The 23,773-nt window shown below is 32.2% G+C and overlaps 5 protein-coding genes and 1 pseudogene across 5 annotated transcripts; all 6 read right to left on the bottom strand.

The window, feature by feature from the left end:
- Nucleotides 1–182: 182 nt before the first annotated feature.
- LOC123211158 (probable E3 ubiquitin-protein ligase RNF217) lies at nt 183–1,270 on the bottom strand. The gene is made up of 2 exons (XM_044629702.1): nt 487–1,270; nt 183–362 (listed from the first exon to the last, which is right to left on the bottom strand). Exons 1-2 carry the CDS (start codon nt 1,209–1,211, stop codon nt 290–292), a joined length of 798 nt encoding a protein of 265 aa, XP_044485637.1. The 5' UTR covers nt 1,212–1,270; the 3' UTR covers nt 183–289.
- Nucleotides 1,271–2,840: 1,570 nt separating this feature from the next.
- LOC123210906 lies at nt 2,841–3,780 on the bottom strand (annotated as a pseudogene).
- A 4,633-nt stretch (nt 3,781–8,413) lies between these two features.
- Nucleotides 8,414–9,751, bottom strand: LOC123211157 (probable E3 ubiquitin-protein ligase RNF217). The gene is made up of 2 exons (XM_044629701.1): nt 8,780–9,751; nt 8,414–8,655 (listed from the first exon to the last, which is right to left on the bottom strand). Exons 1-2 carry the CDS (start codon nt 9,655–9,657, stop codon nt 8,583–8,585), a joined length of 951 nt encoding a protein of 316 aa, XP_044485636.1. The 5' UTR covers nt 9,658–9,751; the 3' UTR covers nt 8,414–8,582.
- A 1,036-nt stretch (nt 9,752–10,787) lies between these two features.
- Nucleotides 10,788–11,714, bottom strand: LOC123210582. The gene is made up of 2 exons (XM_044629027.1): nt 11,512–11,714; nt 10,788–11,263 (listed from the first exon to the last, which is right to left on the bottom strand). Exons 1-2 carry the CDS (start codon nt 11,562–11,564, stop codon nt 11,008–11,010), a joined length of 309 nt encoding a protein of 102 aa, XP_044484962.1. The 5' UTR covers nt 11,565–11,714; the 3' UTR covers nt 10,788–11,007.
- Nucleotides 11,715–12,065: 351 nt separating this feature from the next.
- LOC123210904 (ACT domain-containing protein ACR11-like) lies at nt 12,066–15,580 on the bottom strand. Its single transcript, XM_044629398.1, has 8 exons — nt 15,479–15,580; nt 15,106–15,164; nt 14,534–14,588; nt 14,307–14,432; nt 14,065–14,120; nt 12,794–12,899; nt 12,621–12,689; nt 12,066–12,352 (listed from the first exon to the last, which is right to left on the bottom strand). Exons 1-8 carry the CDS (start codon nt 15,578–15,580, stop codon nt 12,290–12,292), a joined length of 636 nt encoding a protein of 211 aa, XP_044485333.1. The 3' UTR covers nt 12,066–12,289.
- Nucleotides 15,581–16,945: 1,365 nt separating this feature from the next.
- Nucleotides 16,946–20,921, bottom strand: LOC123212452 (4-coumarate--CoA ligase 2-like). Its single transcript, XM_044631599.1, has 5 exons — nt 19,856–20,921; nt 17,945–18,143; nt 17,540–17,753; nt 17,355–17,457; nt 16,946–17,274 (listed from the first exon to the last, which is right to left on the bottom strand). Exons 1-5 carry the CDS (start codon nt 20,852–20,854, stop codon nt 17,155–17,157), a joined length of 1,635 nt encoding a protein of 544 aa, XP_044487534.1. The 5' UTR covers nt 20,855–20,921; the 3' UTR covers nt 16,946–17,154.
- Between the last annotated feature and the right edge of the window lie 2,852 nt (nt 20,922–23,773).

Genomic DNA, 23,773 nt, shown 5'->3' with positions numbered 1-23,773 from the left:
TATTGAAAGCTAACATCATTGTCCGAATAAAATAATGAAAAGAAAACAATTATACTACCAAAGTCCAAAGAAAAAGTCTTCAATCTACATTCTAAAATGTGAACACATGACTCTTTATTATTTATTATACCTTAATAATTTATTTTAATTAATTGGGTAAATCGAAGATAAATATTTATAATTCAAACTTTGGAATTGGATTACATAGAGACTAGATAAGAGATATGCATACATAAAAATATAAGATTAAAGTCATATTTTCTTTCTGATGCAGGCTTGTTCTAATCTGCTACTGCCTCTGGCAACCACCATGGCGTCCATCCCACTCTATTCCACATCCATAGCAAAACTGAAAATTGCACCTGCAAACCACAACCATTAATTAATCTATTAGGTCAGATTATAAACAATGGTAAAAGCAAGAAAAATAGTTTAATAAGCCTCAATCAACTCTTGATTAATCATGTACTAATGAGACGTAGTAACCTGCAAGTCATATGTCGGCAACCTGCTGTCCTTTCAACATAATATTTGCACTTGGGGCATCTGACCCATTCCTTCTCCTTAGCCAGCTCTCTCACCATGAGATCTTCCCTCCCTCTTTCATCTGCGTTGAGACTCTGATACTCCCCACACTCCATCCCACAATGCCATGGAACATCACACTGTGCACAGAACAATCTGTGACAAAAAGGGCATTCAGCACAAGTTATAACTTCTCCATCAATTTCAATCACCAACATGGCTGAACAATCCTTGAATGGACAGTGAAACCTCTGTGAAACATCAATCATCTCTTCGCAAATGGCCTCCTCCCAAATTTCAACCACATCCTTTGGAAGCAAAGGCCTAAAAAAATCAATTTCCAGGATGGATTTGCAGTTCAAACCAGGACAAGTCACTGTGATAACCTTATCCTGAAGCTTTGTAGCCACATATTTGCTCATACAATCAAGGCAATAAGAGTGAACACAACTCTCAGTTTTATAAAATTCATAAATTTCTTTTCTTTCAGCACAAATCTCACAGAAACTTTGAGAGGACTCACCAGATTCCAGTTTCACCATTGACATCTTCATTGACTCCTCAGCATATTTGGAGTCAGAAACCGGGAGAATGGCTTGTTGATCACAGTATTCCTCTTCAAAAAGAGCTGACAAGTAAAAATCATCAACAGCAAGTTCAGGGGCACACTCCAATTCTTGTGCCATAATGTTAGGGAAAAAATAACTCTGAAATCTACAAAGAACACAATTCAACTCTGTGAAGGACTCTTGTGTGGAAATTTTTATATGGTGAAAGGTGGCATATTTGAGGAGGAACTTGCCCTAGAAGTTGTTTGGTATATTAGATGAAAAGTCTTTGCCCTTCTCACCAGTCATTTCTGAGGATTTTTCCCTTTTGTCTTGACTTGTACGTAAATGCTTTTGCTTTCGGCCTTTAACGTCATCCAATGACGTGCTATTTTTTGAATAACTTCATCACTTTTTAGCAAATATGAATATATATTAGAATTTTTAATTGATATTTTGAACTGAATATGGAAAGAACTAGTTAGACTTAGTATATCTCTTATATAAGAAATCTTTATTTTTATGTTGCATTGAATATGGAAAGCACTATTTTTTATAATTTGCGCATAATGGCTCTATGATTTATATTTTGTCAATTTATATATTTTAGTAATATTATAATTTTAAATTTTGGTGTCTCAATTTAATGGTTAACATGTTTAGAACAAATTTTATATCATTTGAGTACCTCTATATAAAAATAAAGGGATGTTAAATAATAACCTTTTCAAACAATTCTTAAGTGCCATTGTTCTAGGTCTTTTCATGTGTTATGTTTAAGCAAATTGATTGTTTTGTCTTATCTGTTGTATATTTTTCGTTAACAAAGTTTTGTTTTAGATGGAAAAAAATATGATTTATATTATTAAAAGATGGAGAAGTGTTTGTGCACCAAACCTCAAGTGGGAAAATATAATTCATCTTTATGTGATAAATCAAGCTATCCCCACAGATAGGATTATGCATAATCTATTAAAAATACAAAAACACAATATATATATATATATATATATATATATATATATATATATATATATATATATATATATAGAGAGAGAGAGAGAGAGAGAGGGCTTAAGTTTAATTATAGTTAACAAAAAGTAAAATGATATTTAATTATGTTATCCAGTCATAAGTTTAGTCCGAAAAGATATTATCATTTACATATAACCCTCATAATCTGGTCATTAATAACTCATAGATTAATCCATTAATATTTACACTAGATTTTAAGATGTTTGGATAAAATTCGTCTTGTCTTGAATAAAAGAAGATAACATAAAAATATTATTTCAAGAAAGAAAAGGATAGGCAATGGCAAAGACAACTTCTCCCAGATTTGCCAACACAAACATAGTTCTTGTGGGAAGTTTTCACGAACATATGATCTTTCTCTATTCATTATATCGTAATAATTTATTTGAACTAATTGGGTAAATCTAAGATAAAGATTTATAATTTAAACTATGGAGTAGATAGTACACAATGATTAAAGAAGTGATGTGATATACATAGTATACAAGAAATAGGGATTCAATGGAGATAAATGAAGATAGCAGAAGAATGAGTGCATGTACAAAAGAAAAGGGGGCTAAAAGATAAAACATTAAGGCTCTTGATGGCCTTTTTCTCATTCATTCTTATAATTACATAAGATTGTACTCACATATTACATACTATTAGGCCAAAGTCTAGTGTTTTCATATTAGCTAATCAGTATAAGATAAACTCATATTTTTATTTTTCATGCAGGCTTGAAATAACCTGCTACTGTCTCTGGCAACCGCTATGGCGTCTATCCCACTCTATGTTACAGCCATAGTAAAACTCAAACTCTTGCACCTGCAAACTACAACCATCAATTCATATTCATTTCTCAATTCACCTGCATTTACTAGTCTATTAGATCAGATTATAAACAACAGTAAAAGAGAGGAAAATACTTTAATAATCCTCAATTAACTCTTAATTAATCATGTACTATTGAGACATAGTAACCTGCAACTCATATTTGGGCAACCTTCAGTCCTTTCAACATAGTATTTGCACTTGGGGCATCTGGCCTATTCCTTCTCCTTAGCCAGCTCTCTCACCATGAGATCTTCCCTCCCTCTTTCATCTGCGTTGAGACTCTGATACTCCCCACACTCCATCCCAAAATGCCATGGAACATCACATTGTGCACAGAACAATCGGTGACAAAAAGGGCATTCAGTACTTGTTATAACTTCTCCTTCAATTTCAATCACTAACACGGCCGAACAATCCTTGAATGGACAGTAAAACCTCCCTGAAACATCAATCATCTCTTCGCAAATAGCCTCCTCCCACATTTCAACCACACCCTTTGGAAGCAAAGGCCTAAAAAAATCAATTTCCAGGATGGATTTGCAGTTCAAACCAGAACAAGTCACTGTGATAACCTTATCCTGAAGATTTGTAGCCACATGTTTGCTTACACAATCACGGCAATACGAGTGAACACAACTCTCAGTTTTAAAAATTTCATCAATTTCTTTTCTTTCAGCACAAATCTCACAGAAAGTTTGAGGGGACTCACAGATTCCAGTTTCACCATTGACTCCTCAGAGTGGTCCAAAAGATGAGGCTTGTGTTGATCTTCAGTTGCTTGGATAACCATTAAAGGGAATGATGGAATAGTGATGTCACTCCTGTAGGTCATCTGAAAACTGACCACGGAAGCCATAAAGGCCTCCTGGAACAGAAACTTTCAGCATATTTGGAGTCAGAAACTGGGAGAATGGCTTGTTGATCACAGTATTCTTCTTCAGAAAGAACTGAGAAGTAAAAATAATCGACAGCAAGCTCAGGGGCACACTCCAATTCTTGTGCCATAATGTTAGGGAAAAAAAACTCTGAAATCTACAAAGAACACAACTCAACTCTGTGAAGGACTCCTCTGTGGAAATTTTCATACGGTGAAAAGTGGCATATTTGAGAAGGAACTTGCCCTAGATGTTATTTGGCATATGATATGAAAAGTCTTTTTCTTCTCTTTAGTCACCTAGGATTTTCCCTTTTGTCTTGACTTGGATTTTGTGCGTAAATGGTTTTACTTTGGGCCTTTAACATCATCCAATGAGGCTCTATTTTTTAGAATAACTTCATCACTCTTTAATAAGTATGAATATATATTAGAATTTTTAATTGACATTTTGTATTGGATATGGAAAGAACAAATTTAGAAATTTTGCTTACTTGAATACACTTAGTATATCTCTTATATAAGAAATCTTTATTTATATGTTGCATTGAATATGGAAAGGCCTATTTTTAGAATTTGTACATAATGGCTCTATGATTTATGTTTTATCAATTTATATATATTAGTAATATTATAATTTTAAATTTTGGGGTCTCAATTTAATGGTTAACATGTTTAGAACAAATTTTATATCATTTGACTACCTCTATATAAAATAAAGGGATATTAAATAATAACATTTTTTTAACTGCCATTGTTTTAGGTTTTGTCATGTGTTATGTTTAATCAAATTGATTATTTTGTCCTTTTTGTTATATATTTTTTTGTTAACAGAGTCTGATTTTAGATGAAGAAGTATAATTTATATTATCAAGAGATAAAAAAGTGTTTGTGCACCAAATCTAGAGTGGGAAAATGTAGTTCACCCTTAATGAAATCATGATACAGTGATAAACCAAGACATCCCCACAGGCAGGATCAAGTTAGGTGAATAATCTAATAAAAATACAAAAACACAAAGTATATATATAGAGAGAGAGAGGGCTTCAGCATAGTTTAATAACAGTAATGGAAATAGGACGAAGAGATGATTAATTATCAGAGAACCAGTTAACTCCGATAATATCTCTGGCAGCTTCAGGAGGAACATCTTCCAAAACTCTTTCATGGCCCTTGGGATAATAAATTCCAGTCTTTTAATGCGGCACCCAATTGCTGCTGCAATTCCCAGTTTGGAGGCTTCGTCTCTTTGTGGAAAGGCCCTCTTCCGGGTTCACTTTCACACTGCTCTCGTGTATTGTATCGGCCGAGGTTCCTGTTTTGTGGCAGCCTTTAGGAGCATTGGCCTGTGTCACACAATGTTAAATTGGTATGTTGTGCAAAAGAAAATTGGTTCATTTATGGATGAGAAATCGGCCATTTTTTTCTTGGTCATTTCATCTACCAACTTAGTAAATTAATGGAACCTAATTCCCCAAACCAATGTTCTAATTATTTTTTGAGAAAATTTAAAACATTTCATAAGCATTGCTTCATCCAAAACCAATAAATATAAATGCAGTAATACATTTCGTAGATCATAATCATATAGTTGCGTCGATAATTAATTATTTTATCCTCTAATCTTTACGTCTCATGGAAAGCTAAATTTGAAAAGAAACGAAGAAAACTGACCTTACTTTAAACTTCAATATGTGTATGCATATTTCACCATTGTCTAAGAGGATGTTATTTTCATTAAATTTCTGTCACCATGTTTGAATTGTTCTTAAGCATGCGTGCATGCATTATCCTTCTCCTCTTTTCATTTTTCTATTTATAGATTAAAATGAACTCATTAAGTACACAATATAATAACATAAACACGATTAACATAAGCTTTAATACATTATTTGTGTGTTTCGTGTTAATGAGTGGTGACAGAACTTCAAATGTCACCATAAAGACGTAGACGAAGAAGCAAAATAAGAATACTGGTGAATTAAAATGGAAAGTGTGGTCGGCAGTAGCCACTCATTCATAGTGCCTTCGCTTTTCTTTTCTCTTTTTTAACTTTTTATTTTTATTTTCAACTATCAAAGATGGCCATCAAGAGCACATTTTCTTCTATCACTTTTATTATTATTATTATTATTATTATTATTATTATTATTATTGAGGAGAGTTAATGAAGCTAAAATTTCATGTCTCCTCAAAATAGAATTTATTAAAACACATCTTGTGGAAAAAGACTTTTTGTAAGCATGATTTTGTAGATAAATAAACTTAAATAAAGGACTAAAGGAGTATTAAGTCTACAATATTATTAATTTAAGTTGATAACATTATTTGGGAAGACTGTTGAATACTCAACCAAATCAAGTTGGAGGGAAAAGGGGGTCATATTCATTGAACAATGATGACAATCTAAAAGTTATAAATGTCTTTAGAATTCTCAAAGGATCGAGAATATGAATAAAGTATTTATTATGTAAATCTCATATCATGAATTAGTAATAACATCAAATTCGCAAAAGAAAATTTTCAATTGAATCAAATATTCAAGAGTAATCATAGCGAAGTTTGACAAAATGAAATTTGGGCAACAAAGATTGTGTGGTTGCAAAAAATTAATGATGATGTGTATATAATTCATTCAAAATCACAAGCATGATATTGTGTTTGAATAAATAATGAAACATATATATGGGACCTATGGGTAACGCATAATCCCACTGTTTTTATAGAGACAAGTTATATATATTTATTTTAAATATACAAAAAAGATATACGGATAATATGACACCAAATTATTAGGTGTTATTTTATTTTTAATTCAAAATTATTCAATCACATAATAACACATCATTTGTGTATCTATTTTGTATATTCAAAATATGTATACATAAATTTATTGGTTTTTATAATATAACCATCAATATCAACACTTTCTAATACCAAATCATCACCATTTCATTATAAATTATTGTGTTCTACTTTTTCTTTTATGACCAATAATACATGGTAAGGCATGTTAGTGTTTGTCCTTCTTTATTAAGCAATGTCATTTATTAAGTTTGTTTTTATTCTTTCAACATTCTACATCATTCACCACAAGTCACATGGAGTATCTTTAAATGGGATCTTGATTTTCTTTTGATATGATCAACTTCACTCGAAAAAATACAAACATTTTTTACCTAAATAAAGAAAACGGTTTTAATTAGTTAAAAAAAGTTTATGTGCTATATAAACCTTTCTCAGTCCTTAAAAATTCAAGAAAATAAAGAAAGATTACTTCAATGACAAGATAAACATATACTTTTCCAAGGTGGTAAACTAATTTTGCAAAGTTGAAGTGGTGGAGTTGAGTGGGTGGGAGGAGAAAACTTTAATGAAAGCCAATTCCAAAAAAAGCATTAGATTCCATGGAAATTAATGTGGGATTAATGAAAGAGAATGTATCTCTTTCAAGATTTGCCCATTTATGAAAACTTAAATGATTTTGTAAAGCATTTTGTTCAAAAGTAAATATAAATTCTACTCCGTAATAGGATAACTTTACATTTTCAGATATCTTCTATTATAATTTATTTCTAAATTTACACATAATTATAATTTTTAAAATCATTTACTGCCCACTTATTAAATATCTGTTAGTCTTGGAGGATCTAAAGTATCTGTGTCATTTGTTGTAATATTGTTGAATAAATTACTTGAGGTTATTTTTTCTTCTACATGATATGGAGAAATGGATAAGCTTAGGTCTCATACCTGAGTCCTTGTGCCAAGCATGTAGATCTCTTGTTGTGCTCCATTCTTGGGCAATTAAATTAATGTCAATAACTTTAGTCCACAGGAAAAAAATAAAAACAATTCTTCAATGTGTAATGGATCCAAAAGTTATTTCAAACATTAAGCGGCAGATTTAAGAACCTAAATTACATTTTCAACGCTTTTAATATTAAAAAAATTGTTTTCAAACTTACCAAATTAATGACATATGAAATGAGTTTTATATAAGAACCAGAAATTAACAAAACTAATGAATTATTAGAATTTAAAAAAGAAAATTAAGTTCAAACCTTTACCATGTTTGGAACAATGAAAATGATAAAAATATTGAAAAAACTGTAATTTACAAACTTTGAATGAATTACATTTTCCCGTCCCACCATCAAACTCTGTGAATGAAAAATAGTATTAAAAAGTAAAGTTACTATTTTTATTTATATTATTTTATTTTTCAAATTTATAATATAACTCTAAATTAACAAAAATAAAGAATAAACATTTCAAATAATTATACAAAAACCTACTTATTTCCCTATCATTTCATTTTTACCTCCTTCCTCTTTTCTTGTAAATAGGGTGTGTGTGTGCTCGTGTGTGTGTGTGTGTATATATATATATGTTTTATTTATTCCCAACCCACTACAATTTTGTTGATGTGTCGGCAGAATTTTCTTTATACTACTAATGGATGTTACCCAAAAATATGCAAGTAAAGCAAAGCATATTGAAAGCCAACATCATTGTCCGAATAAAAGAAAAAAAAAAAACAATCATACTATCAAAGTCCAAAAAAAAAGTCTTCAATCTACATTCTAAAATGTGAACACATAACTCTTTACTATTTATTATATCTTAATAATTTATTTTAATTAATTGGGTAAATCGAAGATAAATATGTATAATTCAAACTTTGGAATTGGATTACATAGAGACTAGCTAAGAGACATGCATACATAAAAATATAAGATTAAAGTCATATTTTCTTTCTGATGCAGGCTTGTTCTAATCTGCTACTGCCTCTGGCAACCACCATGGCGTCCATCCCACTCTATTCCACATCCATAGCAAAACTGAAACTTGCACCTGCAAACCACAACCATTAATTAATCTATGAGGTCAGATTATAAACAATGGTAAAAGCAAGAAAAATACTTTAAAAAGCCTCAATTAACTCTTAATTAATCAAGTACTAATGAGACATACTAACCTGCAAATCATATGAGGGCAACCTTCAGTCCTTTCAACATAGTATCTGCACTTGGGACATCTGCCCCATTTCTTCTCCTTAGCCAGCTCTATCACCATGAGATCTTCCCTCCCTCTTTCATCTTCGTTGAGACTCTGATACTCCCCACACTCAATCCCACAATGCCATGGAACGTAACACTGTGCACAGAACAATCTGTGACAAAGTGGACATTCAGAACTTGTTATAACTTCTCCATCATTTTCAATTACCAACATGGCTGAACAATCCTTGAATGGACAGTAAAACCTCTGTGAAACATCAATCATCTCTTCGCAAATGGCCTCCTCCCAAATTTCAACCACACCCTTTGGAAGCAAAGGCCTACAAAAATCAATTTCCAGGATGGATTTGCAGTTCAAACCAGGACAAGTCACTGTGATAACCTTATCCTGAAGCTTTGCAGCAACATGATTGCTTATACAATCACGGCAATAAGAGTGAACACAACTCTCAGTTTTAAAAATTTCATCAATTTCTTTTCTATCAGTACAAATCTCACAGAAACTTTGAGAGGACTCACCAGATTCCAGTTCCATCAGTGACGTCATCATTGACTTCTCAGGCTCAGGGTGGTGCAAAAGCTGAAGCTTGTGTTGATCTTCAGTTACTTGGATAACCATTAAAGGGGATGAAGGAATAGTGATCTCACTCCTGTAGGCCATCTGAAAACTGACCATGGAAGCCATAAGAGCCTCCTGGAGCTGCAACTCTTCAGCATATTTGGAGTCAGAAATTGGGAGAATGGCTTGTTGATCACCGTATTCCTCTTCAAAGAGTGCTGAAAAGTAAAGATCATCAACAGCAAGTTCAGGGGCACACACCAATTCTTGTGCCATAATGTTAAAAAACAGTATGAAAATCTACAAAGAACACAACTCAACTCTGTGAAGGACTCTTGTGTGGAAATTTTTATATAGTGAAAAGTGGCATATTTGAGAAGTAACTTGCCTTAGAAGTTGTTTGGTATATCTTTTCCTACTCATTAGTCACTTCTTGAATATTGTCGCTTTTGTCTTGACTTGGACCTTGTGCGTTAATTCTTTTACTTCGAGCCTTTAACATCATCCAATGAGATTCTATTTTTTCGAATAACTTCATCACTCCTTTGTAATTATGAATATATATTAGAATTTTTAATTGATATTTGTATTGAATATGGAAAGAACTAATTTAGAAAATTTGCTTACTTGATTAGATTTATTATATCTCTTATATATAAAAGAAATCTTCATTTATATGTTGCATTGAATATGGAAATGCCTTTTTTAAGAATTTCTGCAATAATAAAATTATATGTATTTATTTTGTATACACAAATATATACATATTTAATATATAATATTATATAATTGGATAGTTTAAATTAAGAATAAAGTAAAACATAATCACATTATAATGCACATAAATATGTATTTATTTGTATACTGAAAATATATATGTATAGTATTATTCTTTAAACATAATGACTCTATGATTTATATTTTATCAATTTATATATGTTGGTAATTTTATAAGTTTAAATTTTGGTGTCTCGAGGGCTGGATCCGAGCCGAGCCAAGCTCGGCTCGGTCGAGCCCGAAATGAGCTTGGCTTGGCCAAGCTCGAATTGACTCGGTAGATTTTTTTTAAAAATTTTTTATACAAAACAACGTCGTTTTGATTAATATATATTAAAAATGATGTCGTTTTGATAACGAAAAACGAATCAAGCTGAGCCGGCTTTAGCCGAACTCGAGCCGCTCATATATGAACCGAGTCCAGCCCTTGGTGTCTCAATTTAGTGGGTAATATGTTTAGAACAAATCTCATATCATTTGAGTACCTCTATATAAAATAAAGGAATTTTAAATAATAACCTTTTCAAACAATTCTTAACCGCCGTCGTTCTAGGTTTTGGCATGTGTTATGTTTAAGCAAGTTGATAATTTTGCCTTTTTGTTTTATACTTTCCATTAAGAGAGGTTGATTTTGAATGAAAAAGTATAATTTATGTTATTGACTGACCAAACCTTTGGTGGGACAATGTGATTTACCCTTTTCGAAATCATGATACAATAAGACATCCCACAGGCACAATCAAGTTCATAATTGAAAAAAAATACAAAAACACAGAATATATATAGAGAGAGAGGGGGCTTAAGCATAGTTTAATCATGGTAATAGAAATAGGAAGAAGAGATGCTTAATTAATTATCAGAGAACCAGTTAACTCCAATAATATCTCTGGCAGCTCCAGGAGGAACATCTTCCAAAACTTTTTCGTGGCCTTTGGGATGATAAATCCCATTCTTTTCATGAGGCACCCAATTGCTGCTGCAATTCCCATTTTGGAGGCTTTGGCTCTTTGTAGAAAGGCCCTCTTCCGGGTTCACTTTCACACTGCTCTCCCGTATTGTATCGGCCGATGTTCCTGTTTTGTGGTAGCCTTTTCGTAGCATTGGCCTGTGTCACACAATGTTAATTGGTATTTTGTGCAAAAGAAAATTGGTTGAATCATGAATGAGAAATCCACCATTTTTTTCTTGGTCTATTGATCTACCGACATCCATAATTAATGTAACCCATTTCCCCAAACTAATGCTCTAATTATTTTTTAAAACATTTCATAAGCATCACTGCATCCAAAACCAATAAATATTCATAGAATAAGATTGAAACAAATTGCTTGCAGGAACAATGAAAAGCATTACTTGAAAAACATGGAATTAAAAGTGGGAGTTCCTCTTGCAAGTGAGCCTGTCATCTCCTTCCTCTGTGTGACTTTGATTCTCCCAAGAATGAGGATGGATTAGCACTGGATCAATGGCCGGGTTATATAAAGGAAAGAGTGTTATCCTTTTCTCTCTTCCCAAGGTAGATTGTGCTTGGCATAGCCTGTTCCACGCCTCACGTCATTTTCTGTTTCATTATTTATTTTGGTTTTAGTTTTATCATCGGGTATGGCCTTCTTTTGTTCTTATTTATTTATCTTTGTATTCTTGTGATTCCGTTCACATTCTTTTCTTGTTTTCATTATCAATATGCATTATTCTGTTCATCCACTCTTCACCTTTAATTTTCTTTTAGTCTCTTATGGCATCAGACATGCTTGGTACCATATATACCTGTTAACTTCTTGTTGAAATGTGTGTATTTCAGTCTGTTTTCTGTAATTTGGACGTATTTCAGTCTGTTTAACTGTATCAACAGCCCAATAAAACTAGAGAAAGTATCCCCAGGAGCAAGCATATGCGGTGCACCATGATTGAAGGGAGACATGAAATCATTCCATTGCAGAATTTTCAATATAAACATCAGTTTCCGTCACCACCATTCTTCTACCGTCGATAATATGAAATCGATAATTTATTGTGCATAAGTATCGGTTATACAAGGGTTACGGTGACAACATTTTATTCTTCTCTGTGCATATTTATTGGGAGTAAATAATCAATTGAGTCTAGAATGGTGAATTTGATCATAAACAGCTCAAAAACTTGCCTCCTCAGTTGTTGGTCTCCTCAAAAAATATCGCAAACAATTTGCAAGAACCTGCAATTTTACAAAGCCAGACATAGATCAGTAATAATGCATCAGCCTCTTCAGCGGGCATGGATTGTTGACATTAGGATTTGAACCTCATAGTGTTTAGTCCTGGAACTAAATCCTGATCCTTAGCATAAGAATATTTTTCTTTGCTGGAGTTCTTCGATTAATTATTTCATTTAAAAGAAAAGGATAAACCTTTTTGTTCTGTTCTAGCTGGTTAAGTATATCGGTCAGCACTTGTAATAAGTTTCAAGGGCAAGGCTAAATTTACCTGTTGGAGAGGCTTAATGAGGGCTCGGTCCTTGTAGTTGACATGAAACTTTGCCTTAGCCAATAGCCCCTGGTGCAGAAACATTAATGAGAACAAATTATTAACACTCTTTGCTACTTCTGTCTAAGCTAATATAAAATAGAAAAAATATAGAAGATTTTATAAATAGTTACCTCAGTATCAAACTCTCCCGATTCAACAGCAACATTGATGTCAGTGATAATCTTCACAAGATCAACCAATAATCCAGGGTGATCCACTGTCTCTACATAAAGCAAGCTTTGATAAAGCCAAAAAAAAAAAAACATATTGGTAAGAGCCACATATTTTCCATATTCTTTTTGATGAACAAGATAATGTTACATTATTAACAGAGGAATTGCAAGGTTGAGCTATGGTCTTGACAACTATTGTCATAAGGCCAATGTTTCGTGGGATAAAAAGCCCCGACATTGAGTATAAGTCAAAATCATCCATTACCTTCAATCAGGACAATCATCAGAGACATTTACGCAGGTTCCTATGTCCACATCAACCTTAAAAAATTCCAACAAAGCAAAATGAAAGCCAAGATTGGTGGGAAATAATGCTCCCCTCAATAATCTATTGGCTGTGCCAACATTCATACAAAATGGCACCAATTTCAATCAAAAGCAAAAGAAAACACATAAAATTCAAGCACCATTGACCTAAAAACACCTAGATACAACCCCTTTGTTCAGCAAGCAGATGCTCTACCAGGGAGATTGAAAAGACCTGCTCTTTCGGTAAATCATCGCCAAAGACTACACCCATTGCTAACTGGGAACTTGATTCCTGGTACCACCAATTCACACTCAATAAGTTTCAGTTAGGCAAGTCCTTCACACAGACTTTCACCCGGTAATATCTCAAGCACAAAAAATAGGTTACCGGGTGATACTGAAGCAGATTGTTTATAGAAAGAACTGAATAGGTTACCGGTCAAACGAATTGCTTCAAGCATCTCCAGACCGTCAACTTTCCTACCAGTAGAACTGCATACAAGCTCCATGACCGAATTAATCATATTACAGTTTAGGAAAGTTATAGAAAGAACTGCTGATTCAACTCATTCCTCATCCTTCTGCTAATTCAATTCAGGGTTCTAGTAGTTCTTGTATTGATCAATCTTATCACAAGTATCACACGTGTTTTGGCAAAAAACTTTGCTGATAAAATAAGCTTTGCATCAAGTTGATGTCATTGTCTCATGATTGTGACATGCTAAACAACAAAATGATGATAACTATTTATGCAGCATCTAAATCAAGAAGTGTTTGTTTTGCTCATCAACTATAGACTAGTTGACAACCATTTAAACAAATGAAATGAATATGAAACAACAACCAAAGGCATAATATATATGAACCAAGTCAATTATGCCAAGACTCAAGCAAAGATTCACATATATCATTAAACTTACACTTTAGTGATGGCAAATTTGTTCTGCTTTCCAGAGGAATCCAGATAGACATTTGCCTTACCGACATTCGGCCCAAGGTTTTTAAGAGCATATTTGCAACCCATTTTCCAAGTGTCAATAATGTATATAAATAATAAGATACTATAAATTGTATATAACAAAAGCAGAAGATTCTTATTCTGCAAGGTTAAGAATCAATAGAGATAAAGAATATCTAAGCAGGCAAGTAAACGGCCTCGTACAGTATCAAGAAGAGCCCCAAGACGGTCACCAAAAGTTATCTCAACTACTGTTGCATCCGGATCAGAATCTAGATCTATTATGACTTTAGGAGTTGGAAATGTGTCAGTCTCGCTGCTACTTCCATCCTGCTTAAATGCAATAACAACATCCAACAACCACCGGGAAATAGGGGAAGTTAGTAATTAGCATGCAAAACCAGTAAGCAACAAACAGAAGTCAACCACACCTCGAGAGCTGTGAGTGAGGCTTGTGGAACTATTGTGGCAACCGAAGATGTCAATCTGGAAAAGGTACACAAGGCGAAAATTAGAACATACAGCAATAATGCAAACACATAACAAGTTACAGTAATCCGCTAGTGGGGAATGAATATGGGATACAGCAGTCAATTTACAACAATTGTTGTGAATTAAGCATATCCCAACCAGGTAAATTCATAACAACAAAGTACCGAATTTTCAAAAATTGAGATTAAACAACAAAAAGGAAAATCCTTCCATATGCACATGCTAGTGAAATCTAGATGTATTTTCACAATTAATTTTTACATGTTTACAACAAGTCATCATCCTCTTTAGAGTTCTATACAGATAAGAGTCACTGGATCAACAGTTACAAGAAAATTCATACTAATCTAATGAAACACAAGGATTTCAATACCACATAAAAAAAAAAAAACCAAAAAAAAAAAACTAATTGAATCTATCATAAACAACAACATTTCCAAAGCTAAAGCAAGAACGAAATTGTCCAAACAAGAACTCAAACTAAGCATAATTACAATAAAATTATGAATACCTCCTGCTACTCCCAATAGAACTGCAAAGAGGCCTATCACCAAAACGGGTAACAGGAAACTATAAACTCAGGATAATCCAAAGCTTTAAACTTGTTACAGCAAGTCAACTGAGAAGCCAAATGCAGAGAAGCTGAAGCCATGGAAACAGTCATCGGGACCTCAAAATCACAAGCTCAAAATACACAAACCAACAAGCAGAAAGCAAAGGAAAGGAAAACCAAGTACTAAAGAGAAGAAAGGGAGATGAAAGAAGCCATAAGAGAGAGTTAAAAGAAAATTATAAGTTTAAAAAGGTATAGAAAGGAGAAATTACAGATAGGTTGGAGAGTTCTCGTTATGTCCGCCATTAAGGCAAGAGCAAAGTGGGTAAACTTTTGTGCCTGAAGAGTTAGCTTTCACTAGTTCTGATTGAATCCAATCCTCTGGGGTGTGTGTGACTATATCCAACGTCCGTTCGTGATCTGATCTTGACATTTTGTCAGTTTTGATGCGATTTTCAGAGAACAAATTTTACCGGGTAACGTATAAAAGCGACGCGTTTGGTGAGGATGAAATGAAGCTCACCATCTACTCTTGGATCTGCCGTACGTACTTATTTTCTTGAGGGATAACTGCCATCACCCCACAAACATGGATATTTGTATATGACATATGGTCCTAACACGGATATTTTTAATAATATAAATAAAAAATAATATATTATTTAAAATATTTTAAATTAATAAAATTTAATATATATATATTATATAATATAATATACATTTTATAATATAATACATATTATCTATATAAATTAATATATATTTTTAGAGAGTTTGAAGTTGTAATAAAATTATATATAAAAAATTTTAACTTTTTAGATGTGTTCATGATAAATTAATTAAATTTTTTTTTATTATATTATTTTTAAAAGATATATATTATTATATAAAAAATTTGAGTTTAGATAAATGATACGACATATAATTTAATTATCGCTAATATAAATCTTATAATTCAATAAAATATAAATAAAAAATAATATATATACTTAAAAAATAATAAATTAATATAATATAATAAATATATGTTATGATATGAGATTAATGATGTGATAAAATTAGTTGATAATCCTCTTTAATAAAATACATGCCTAATACAAATTGATAATCCTCTTTGAAGGAACGAAGAAGGATTAGTAAAAGTTTAAATATAAAATAATTTAATTTTCATACGCATTATAATATTTTTAAGTTTATGACGTGCTAAAAAATTTTAATTTATAACCTAGGAAATATCTTATGGGCCGGGCCTATATATGGTCATATTTCTATTACAAACATGTATTGATTTTGACATAACAGGTTATGACTGAATATTGACATGACTATCATTTTTAAAAGAACATATTTTATAACAAGTCGTTGTTTGGTCCAATTGCCCATAAATATTAAAGTGTAACGTTACAGATAGTTCTATTTATTTTAGGGAAAGGATTTTAGTTTTGCCCTTTGGATTTTGGGTAGTGTTAGTGCACTTAGAAATAAATAAGGCCCAACAAGAAGAGATCAACATAAAGTTGCATTCTTTTAATGGGCTTCTTGATCCAGAATCCTCTATCCAAATCCAACCCAATGAATAAATGTGTCAATTTGTCTAACCGAACATGACCCATGTGTTATTAGTAAAAAATTTAGAGTAAATCGTTTGCTTAGATATATAAATGATATATATCATGTGATTAAATTATTTTAAATTAAACATAAAATAATATTCAATCATATAATAACATATCATTTATATATATAATCATATACTAAAAAATATATACAGATAATTTTATCATTTTGAAATGTTACGTAACAAAGTCAAATAATATTTCGTAATGATAGATTTTTAATTTGAATTCATAGATTTACAGAAATCACTTCTCTTGAAATTCAACAGTAAATATGAATATCAATATAATCAACAACAAATCCCATAACCAAAACCAACTTAATTTCGTTTGAAGCCAAATTTATTGCTTTTCCCCAAAAGCACTTTGCATTTATCTGATTATCAAGGGCCTAGTTTGGTAAGCCAGCTGCTAATTTGGCTCTCAAGTCCTTTCTTAAAATCTTCCCTGATGGTGCTTTTGGAATTGCATCAATAAAAAAGACACGATTTATTCTCTTGTAAAACACAACCTGCACCATCACAAAGAGCTTAATTTAGACAAAGAAAATAGCGTTTGCTGCTATAGATGAAGTAAAATGTTGCTATAGACCTGTTTGGAAATAAATTGCTTGACTTCATCCTCAGTGATTTCAGAATTATTTTCCTTGACAACAAATGCAACAGGAACCTCTCCAGCTTGATCATCATTCATCCTGTAAATCACACAAGAAAAAGAAAAAAAAAAAGATTATTCAATAGTTCTTCCAGTACCGAGATTTTAGTCCAGTAACTTACGGGACAACGGCTGCGTCACTGATTCTGGGATGGCTGAGAAGCATGGCTTCAAGTTCAGCAGGAGCAACTTGGAATCCTTTGTATTTGATGATCTCCTTCATTCGATCAACGATGAACAATTCATCATCGTCATCAATGTAGCCAATGTCTCCGGTATGCAGCCACCCTTCACTGTCTATTGTCCTCTTGGTGGCCTCCGGGTCATTCAAATATCCTATTTCCAATAACATTTAATATATAAATATTCATCCCACTATTAATAATTCAATAAAATTATGTGTACATATATAATTGGTGTAACAAATAATTATGAATGATTTTAAATTTAAGATAAAATAAAATTTAATCACAAATTGATATATCCAAAACAATTCCAGAGTACTAATTTTGTATTTACATCCCTACCTTTCATAATCTGATCCCCTCGAATGCAAATCTCTCCTGCCTGATTTCTAGGAAGGGAAACGCCGGTATCAGGGTCGACAATCTTCATCTCTGCATTTCTAACAACAGTTCCACAGGCTCCTGGTTTTATTGGAAATGGTTGCTTTGCAAACGCCAAACCCATTGCTAAAACTGGCCCTGCCTCTGTCATTCCATATCCCTGTAAATTTATTTGTAATTTAACCATTACTTTTCTTCACGAATTATGTTTTAGAATAAAAAAATTACCAAATGGGTACAATTTTTTATATTAATTATTAAATAAAAATTCAGAAAATTTTGAGATAACATAGGAAATCTACATTAATAATTTAATACAGTGCAGGCCAATGGACCCATTTCTTTAGTGCAATAATGGTAGACCAATACTGAAAGCAACCAAAAATTGAGAATATTTAATCATGGGTGTGTGTGTGTGTATATATGTTGACTCATCCTACTTTGATTAAGCACTTATTAAAGATCTCATGATTATGACCTATTTTTATATGCATAATAAGTAGAAGCTAAACAACAATTAATTGACATAATTAAGTTATAATTTTTAATTAATATATATGGATTCATCCTCCTGCCATTGTATCAGAAATCAGATCAAAACATAAAAACTAAATCACCATTGAATAAATAATTTGAGAATCCTTAATTAACAAGATCGTTATTGAAGAGGAACTGTCAATCTAATATCGACAGCTTGTCTTGAATCTAGAGAACATAATTTTGGTTCTTAATTGTCTCTATTTAATGGAAATTCAAAATAATATTTATTAATTGTCAGTAGTAAAATTTTAAAAATATTTTTAATTTCTATCTTTCGTATCATAAATGCCCACAAATAAGATATATTGCTTTGTACAGTCATATGTAAGAAATCAAACGGGGCAGGCCGACTGTCACAATCATAAATCACCGATAATAGTAGCTGTGACTTGATGGATCATAAATTGTTCACTACAAATTCAGGAACCCAGAAATAAATGCGAAATTAATACTCCAATAAACCGACATAATTCAATTCCTATGGACCCTTTTCCAAATTCCAATGATCCATTGCTTGAAATCCTCAATAACATAATTAATAATGTCATTATTTAAGGAAAAAAAATACAATTTGATCGCTAATAACGAATTATTACAAGTAACTTCAGAAGTGACAACTAAGGTTAATCTCCTAATCATGAAATTAGGGCAAGTCGAATTGACAATTCTGTCCTTAACGTGTTGTGAAAGTAAGACATTCTTAAATTGATTAGTGAACCCTGTTAGGAGGAGTTGATTGACTTGCTTACCTAAACTACAAAATCTCCATAATACCCTCATTCGTCTCATTGAAATAGTGAAATATTAAAAAGTATTATAATATCAGGGATAGAGCCGAACTGGGTGAGCTTTAGTTGACGCTCATTTAATAAAATTAAATTTGAATTTGATTTATTTAAAAAGAATTTAATTTAATTTTAATTTTAAATTTAATTTAATATTACAATAATATTATTTTAATATATATTAATTAAAACAATATATTTTAATTAATTTGTATAAATTTTTTAAATTTATAAATTATATGAATCTAATAATTTTAAAATTTGAACTTAAAAATATTAATTTTTAAGTCTAAACTCAAACTTAATTAAATTAAATTTATGTCAAACCGATTTGAATAAGCCCGGCACAAGTCACATCCTAATGAACATTTCATAACTTAAGTTTTAAAAAGGAAGATGAGTTTCGGTTTTAAAAATTTTATACGAACACGATAGAGTGGCTCCCAGTATCTTTACCCGCACCCCGGTATAAAAGTTGCTGGTAAAGACACCGTGTCGGGTACCCGAATATGTACAATAATAGAATACTAATATTAGAAGAGCATACCTGACCAAGTGTAGCGTTGGGAAATTTGGCTCTCACAGAATCTTCAAGTTCCCTCCCCAGCGGCGCGGCTCCGGATTTTATAATTCTGATAGACGACAAGTCATACTTGTCGACATCCGGGGACTTCGAGATGGCCAAAACAATCGGCGGCACCATCGGCGCCACCGTTATCTTGTACCTTTGTACCAGTTGAAGCAGTGAATTTATCTCAAATTTCTGCATGAGCAAAATGGTAGCCCCGGCCCTCAGCCCGCAAAGGAAAATCGAATTCAAAGCGTAGATGTGAAACAACGGCAACACACATAAAATCACATCTTCACAATGGAAATACAAATTGGGATTCTCTCCATCAACTTGTTGCGCCACGCTTGTAACGAGTCCTTTGTGCGTTAACATCACTCCTTTTGGCAGCCCCGTGGTGCCGGAGGAGTATGGCAACGCTACGACGTCGTTCGGGTTGATTTTAACCTCCGGCAAATCGTTCTCATCTGCTTGGGTAAGTTCAGAGAAATGTAAGCAACCGTCTGGGGCGGAGTCAATACACATGATCTTGACGTCTCTTTTTTCGGCTAAGGCCTTAACTTTGTCGACGTAACACGCTTGTGTTATTATGAGCTTGGCGTTCGACGCGTCGGCTTGTTTTGCAATCTCTGCCGGAGTGAAAAAAGGGTTAGCGGCGGTGGCGATTGCGCCGCCATAGGAAGCTCCAAGGAATGAAAGAATGAATTCTGGAAAGTTAGGGAGGAGCAACATTATAACGTCGTACTGTTGAATGCCGAGCTTGTTTAAACCGGCAGCGATTTTGCGGGCGGTGATTTCTACTTCGGAGTAGGTGTAGACGTCGCCGGTGGAGCCATTGATCAAACAAGGACGTGAGGCGACTTGCGCAATATTCTCAAAGCAATATGAATGGAGAGGGAGATGATTTGGGATGTAGATATCAGGGAGTTTTGAGCGAAAAACGATGAGGTCGTCTTGCAACTTAGCTTGAACTTCCATTATTGAATTAGAGTTGCAGAGAAATGGCGAGTTGTTTGATGAATGCCTAAGAGAAGCTAAGGCAGAAGGTTGATCTTGACATTGATATAGGAGCTGGATAAGTTGGTGAGGATGGTTGGTGGGGGGAGAAATGAGGGATTGTAAAAACTTTGGAGGGTAAAATTGGGAATAAAAAATAAGTGATTAGAATAAAAAAGCAAAGGGTTTGGTGATTGCCTAAATGGAAATGAGGACTTGGGTTGGTGGGTTAGAGTGGCATTGGGTGGTGAGTGGGGGCCAAAGTGGGCTCAAAGTTTGTTGATGGCAATTTGACTTGAGGACTGTGGCTTGATGAATTTGGACAGCTTTTTACCTACCGCAACATGTCATATACGTTTGAGAGATTTTGACCTTTACCTACTACAAAACTCTACGGAGGTTTGGACATTGCTTCTTCTTATTTTATGTTGCAACAATGGCCCAAGCGTACAAATTTCTTTTGTTAACTGGGGAAGGGTTTGCTCAGCCCATCATGGGTTGGGTGGAAGCATTAGGTGTAGAGTAATGCTACTTAATAAAACGGTTCCGTTTTAAGTACTACGTTATAATGTGCAAGTATTGTTACATATACATATATATTTTAAATAAACAAAATAGATATATAGGTAATCATATGATTATATGGAGAAAATAAGGTATAAAATTATGAAAATAATATAAAAGTATCAAGATTCTTTTTTATATAAGAATGGAAACATAATTTGATAAAAACATTATGAACAATTGCAATGGTTAATAAAAAATATTATAACAATTACGGTGGTCGGGGAATAATTATAACTATTTCTATATAAGTAAACACGATATTTATTCATAAATAGATATGTCATTTGGGTTTAAATAGACAAAACTTTTAACCTTTAAACAATTATTTTAATTTAAATGAATCATTCAATAATTGTCTAATAGTTATTTTATGACTTTAATTGTGTCTAAACAAATTCCAAAATTAGAAGGATATAACATTCACTTTAAATCACTTAAGTTAATGTCTTTCATTCAATTTGAACTTGTTTTTAACCTTACAAGCTATCAATTTATTCAACAAATTTGCACCATCGCAGTAAGATTAAAGTCCAATTAATTTTTCATAAGTAAATCCTACTAAAATAGCAAAATGGGTGTTTGTTAGTATTGCATTTACATCAAAAATTCGAAGGAAACAAAATACCCAATTTTGTTACACAATTTATATATATAGATAATGTATTATTATGTGATTAAATATTATTTTATCTTTAATTTAAAATTATCTAATTATATAATAATATATCAACTATATATATAAATTATATAGAAACAAAATGGATTCACGTAATTTTATTAAAAAAGATTTAGTCGAATTATATAAACTAAACCCATTTTCAAAATGTTAGGCCTATTTGAAGAAGAAGGGGCTAAGCTTTGAGCCCATAAGCCCTTCACAAATTATGCGAGGAATGATATTTTATAATTTTATAAATACAATAGTTTTCCTATGAATCACTTTTTTCCTCTTATCGATAAATTATCAAAGGATTTGTCCATACATTTAAAAAAAGAACTCTCCTAAATATAAAAAGAATAACATCCAATTTTCTTATAATTTTTATTTTGGCATGTTCCCTTCCCTTTCCAAAAAAAGAATATTAATAAATGAAATGAAACAATTCCATCTCATTATTCTCGTTAGCCGCCAAAGCCACTCTCTTTATTAATCAATTTATATTCGTTCATACATTAAAAAGAGAAGCTGATCCCACCCACAATGCCTATTGTGTAATATTACATTTACATTTCTTTCTTCACGGCTTTAATTTCCAAAGCTCATTCTAAAAGAGAACACAAATGGCACAGCCGAAAGGAAGATCCTTATATGGATTGCCAGGACCCATAAATCTCATGTAATAATAACCATAAAGTGTGATGCCTCTGTGGGTGTCATTCATAAGATAAAATCATTGTGGGATGGGGGTATTTTTGTCCACCCATGAGGTTTAATGAAATGACACTAACACTGTTAAATCTTCGATCTAATTAAGTAGGTGTTATCTGCTTAAGATCTAAAGTCACACGGGTTTCCTTTTTGGGTTTATGTAAGCTATTCAACAGTTCACATTAACAAAGAGAAGTCCAACTTTTATACAAGATAAGCATAAGAATAGGAGTCATTTATAGTTAAAAGCAATAAATATCAAGGGCGTGACAATCTTTTAACAAATTTCTGAGTTATTAGTCAGAGTTAAATGGAAATTGATTCTATTGGGTAAGTGGGTTAGTAAGTGTCATCTATAGTGGTAAAGGCTTAATTAAGAGTCAAATTCTCTTCCATCTGATTTTTCTAAAAATGATTATTTTATTTTTTCATTAAAATAACAATTTTATTAAAATTACAAAACTACTTCTAACACTTTATATAAAATATCAAATTATTAAAATATTTTTCAAAGTTTAAAAATGTATCACCTAAACATATAACAATATCAAAGCCCTACCTACGTTTTATTAATATATTTATTATTTTTCAAAATTATAATTCATCTTGAATATCCATCATATCAAAATAATAATAATAATAATAATAATAATAATAGTAATAACAAGTCTATGTAAAATGACTGTTTTATTTTTTCACTCAACAAAATTCATTAACTTGGTTTTTATATATAATTTTTATGTTAAATAGATCATTTGATAGTTTAGGAGGACCATTTAAGCACATAAAAGAAATTATATTATGAAGATATTAAACAGACGACCATTTAATAATTTATTATAAGTTCAGCAGACGTATTAGATTATGCTCACTTAATTGAAAGAGGAAGTGATAATGCAAATAATCAAACACCTGCCCAGACTTTTTAAAGAATAAAACCAAAAATCCATACAGGTCCACAATTA

This window comes from Mangifera indica, chromosome 3 (assembly GCF_011075055.1).
Source record: "Mangifera indica cultivar Alphonso chromosome 3, CATAS_Mindica_2.1, whole genome shotgun sequence".
Taxonomy (NCBI): domain Eukaryota; kingdom Viridiplantae; phylum Streptophyta; class Magnoliopsida; order Sapindales; family Anacardiaceae; genus Mangifera; species Mangifera indica.
This window is presented reverse-complemented; position numbering and strand designations above follow the sequence as displayed.

What these genes read in the sequence shown, in the direction of transcription:
- LOC123211158 (XM_044629702.1), bottom strand. Translation starts at nt 1,211, where the DNA reads ATGGCACAAGAATTGGAGTGTGCCCCTGAACTTGCTGTTGATGATTTT. An exon ending in TGCCGACATATGACTTGCAG is followed by an intron (nt 363 to 486) that starts GTTACTACGTCT and finishes TGTGGTTTGCAG; the next exon opens with GTGCAATTTTCAGTTTTGCT.
- LOC123211157 (XM_044629701.1), bottom strand. Translation starts at nt 9,657, where the DNA reads ATGGCACAAGAATTGGTGTGTGCCCCTGAACTTGCTGTTGATGATCTT. An exon ending in TGCCCTCATATGATTTGCAG is followed by an intron (nt 8,656 to 8,779) that starts GTTAGTATGTCT and finishes TGTGGTTTGCAG; the next exon opens with GTGCAAGTTTCAGTTTTGCT.
- LOC123210582 (XM_044629027.1), bottom strand. Translation starts at nt 11,564, where the DNA reads ATGACAGGCTCACTTGCAAGAGGAACTCCCACTTTTAATTCCATGTTT. An exon ending in TTTAATTCCATGTTTTTCAA is followed by an intron (nt 11,264 to 11,511) that starts GTAATGCTTTTC and finishes TGTGTGACACAG; the next exon opens with GCCAATGCTACGAAAAGGCT.
- LOC123210904 (XM_044629398.1), bottom strand. Translation starts at nt 15,580, where the DNA reads ATGTCAAGATCAGATCACGAACGGACGTTGGATATAGTCACACACACC. An exon ending in TTGGGGCTCTTCTTGATACT is followed by an intron (nt 14,121 to 14,306) that starts GTACGAGGCCGT and finishes AATGTCGGTAAG; the next exon opens with GCAAATGTCTATCTGGATTC. An exon ending in CGGGAGAGTTTGATACTGAG is followed by an intron (nt 12,690 to 12,793) that starts GTAACTATTTAT and finishes TTTCTGCACCAG; the next exon opens with GGGCTATTGGCTAAGGCAAA.
- LOC123212452 (XM_044631599.1), bottom strand. Translation starts at nt 20,854, where the DNA reads ATGGAAGTTCAAGCTAAGTTGCAAGACGACCTCATCGTTTTTCGCTCA. An exon ending in AGTGACGCAGCCGTTGTCCC is followed by an intron (nt 17,458 to 17,539) that starts GTAAGTTACTGG and finishes TGTGATTTACAG; the next exon opens with GATGAATGATGATCAAGCTG. An exon ending in AGCAATTTATTTCCAAACAG is followed by an intron (nt 17,275 to 17,354) that starts GTCTATAGCAAC and finishes GTGATGGTGCAG; the next exon opens with GTTGTGTTTTACAAGAGAAT.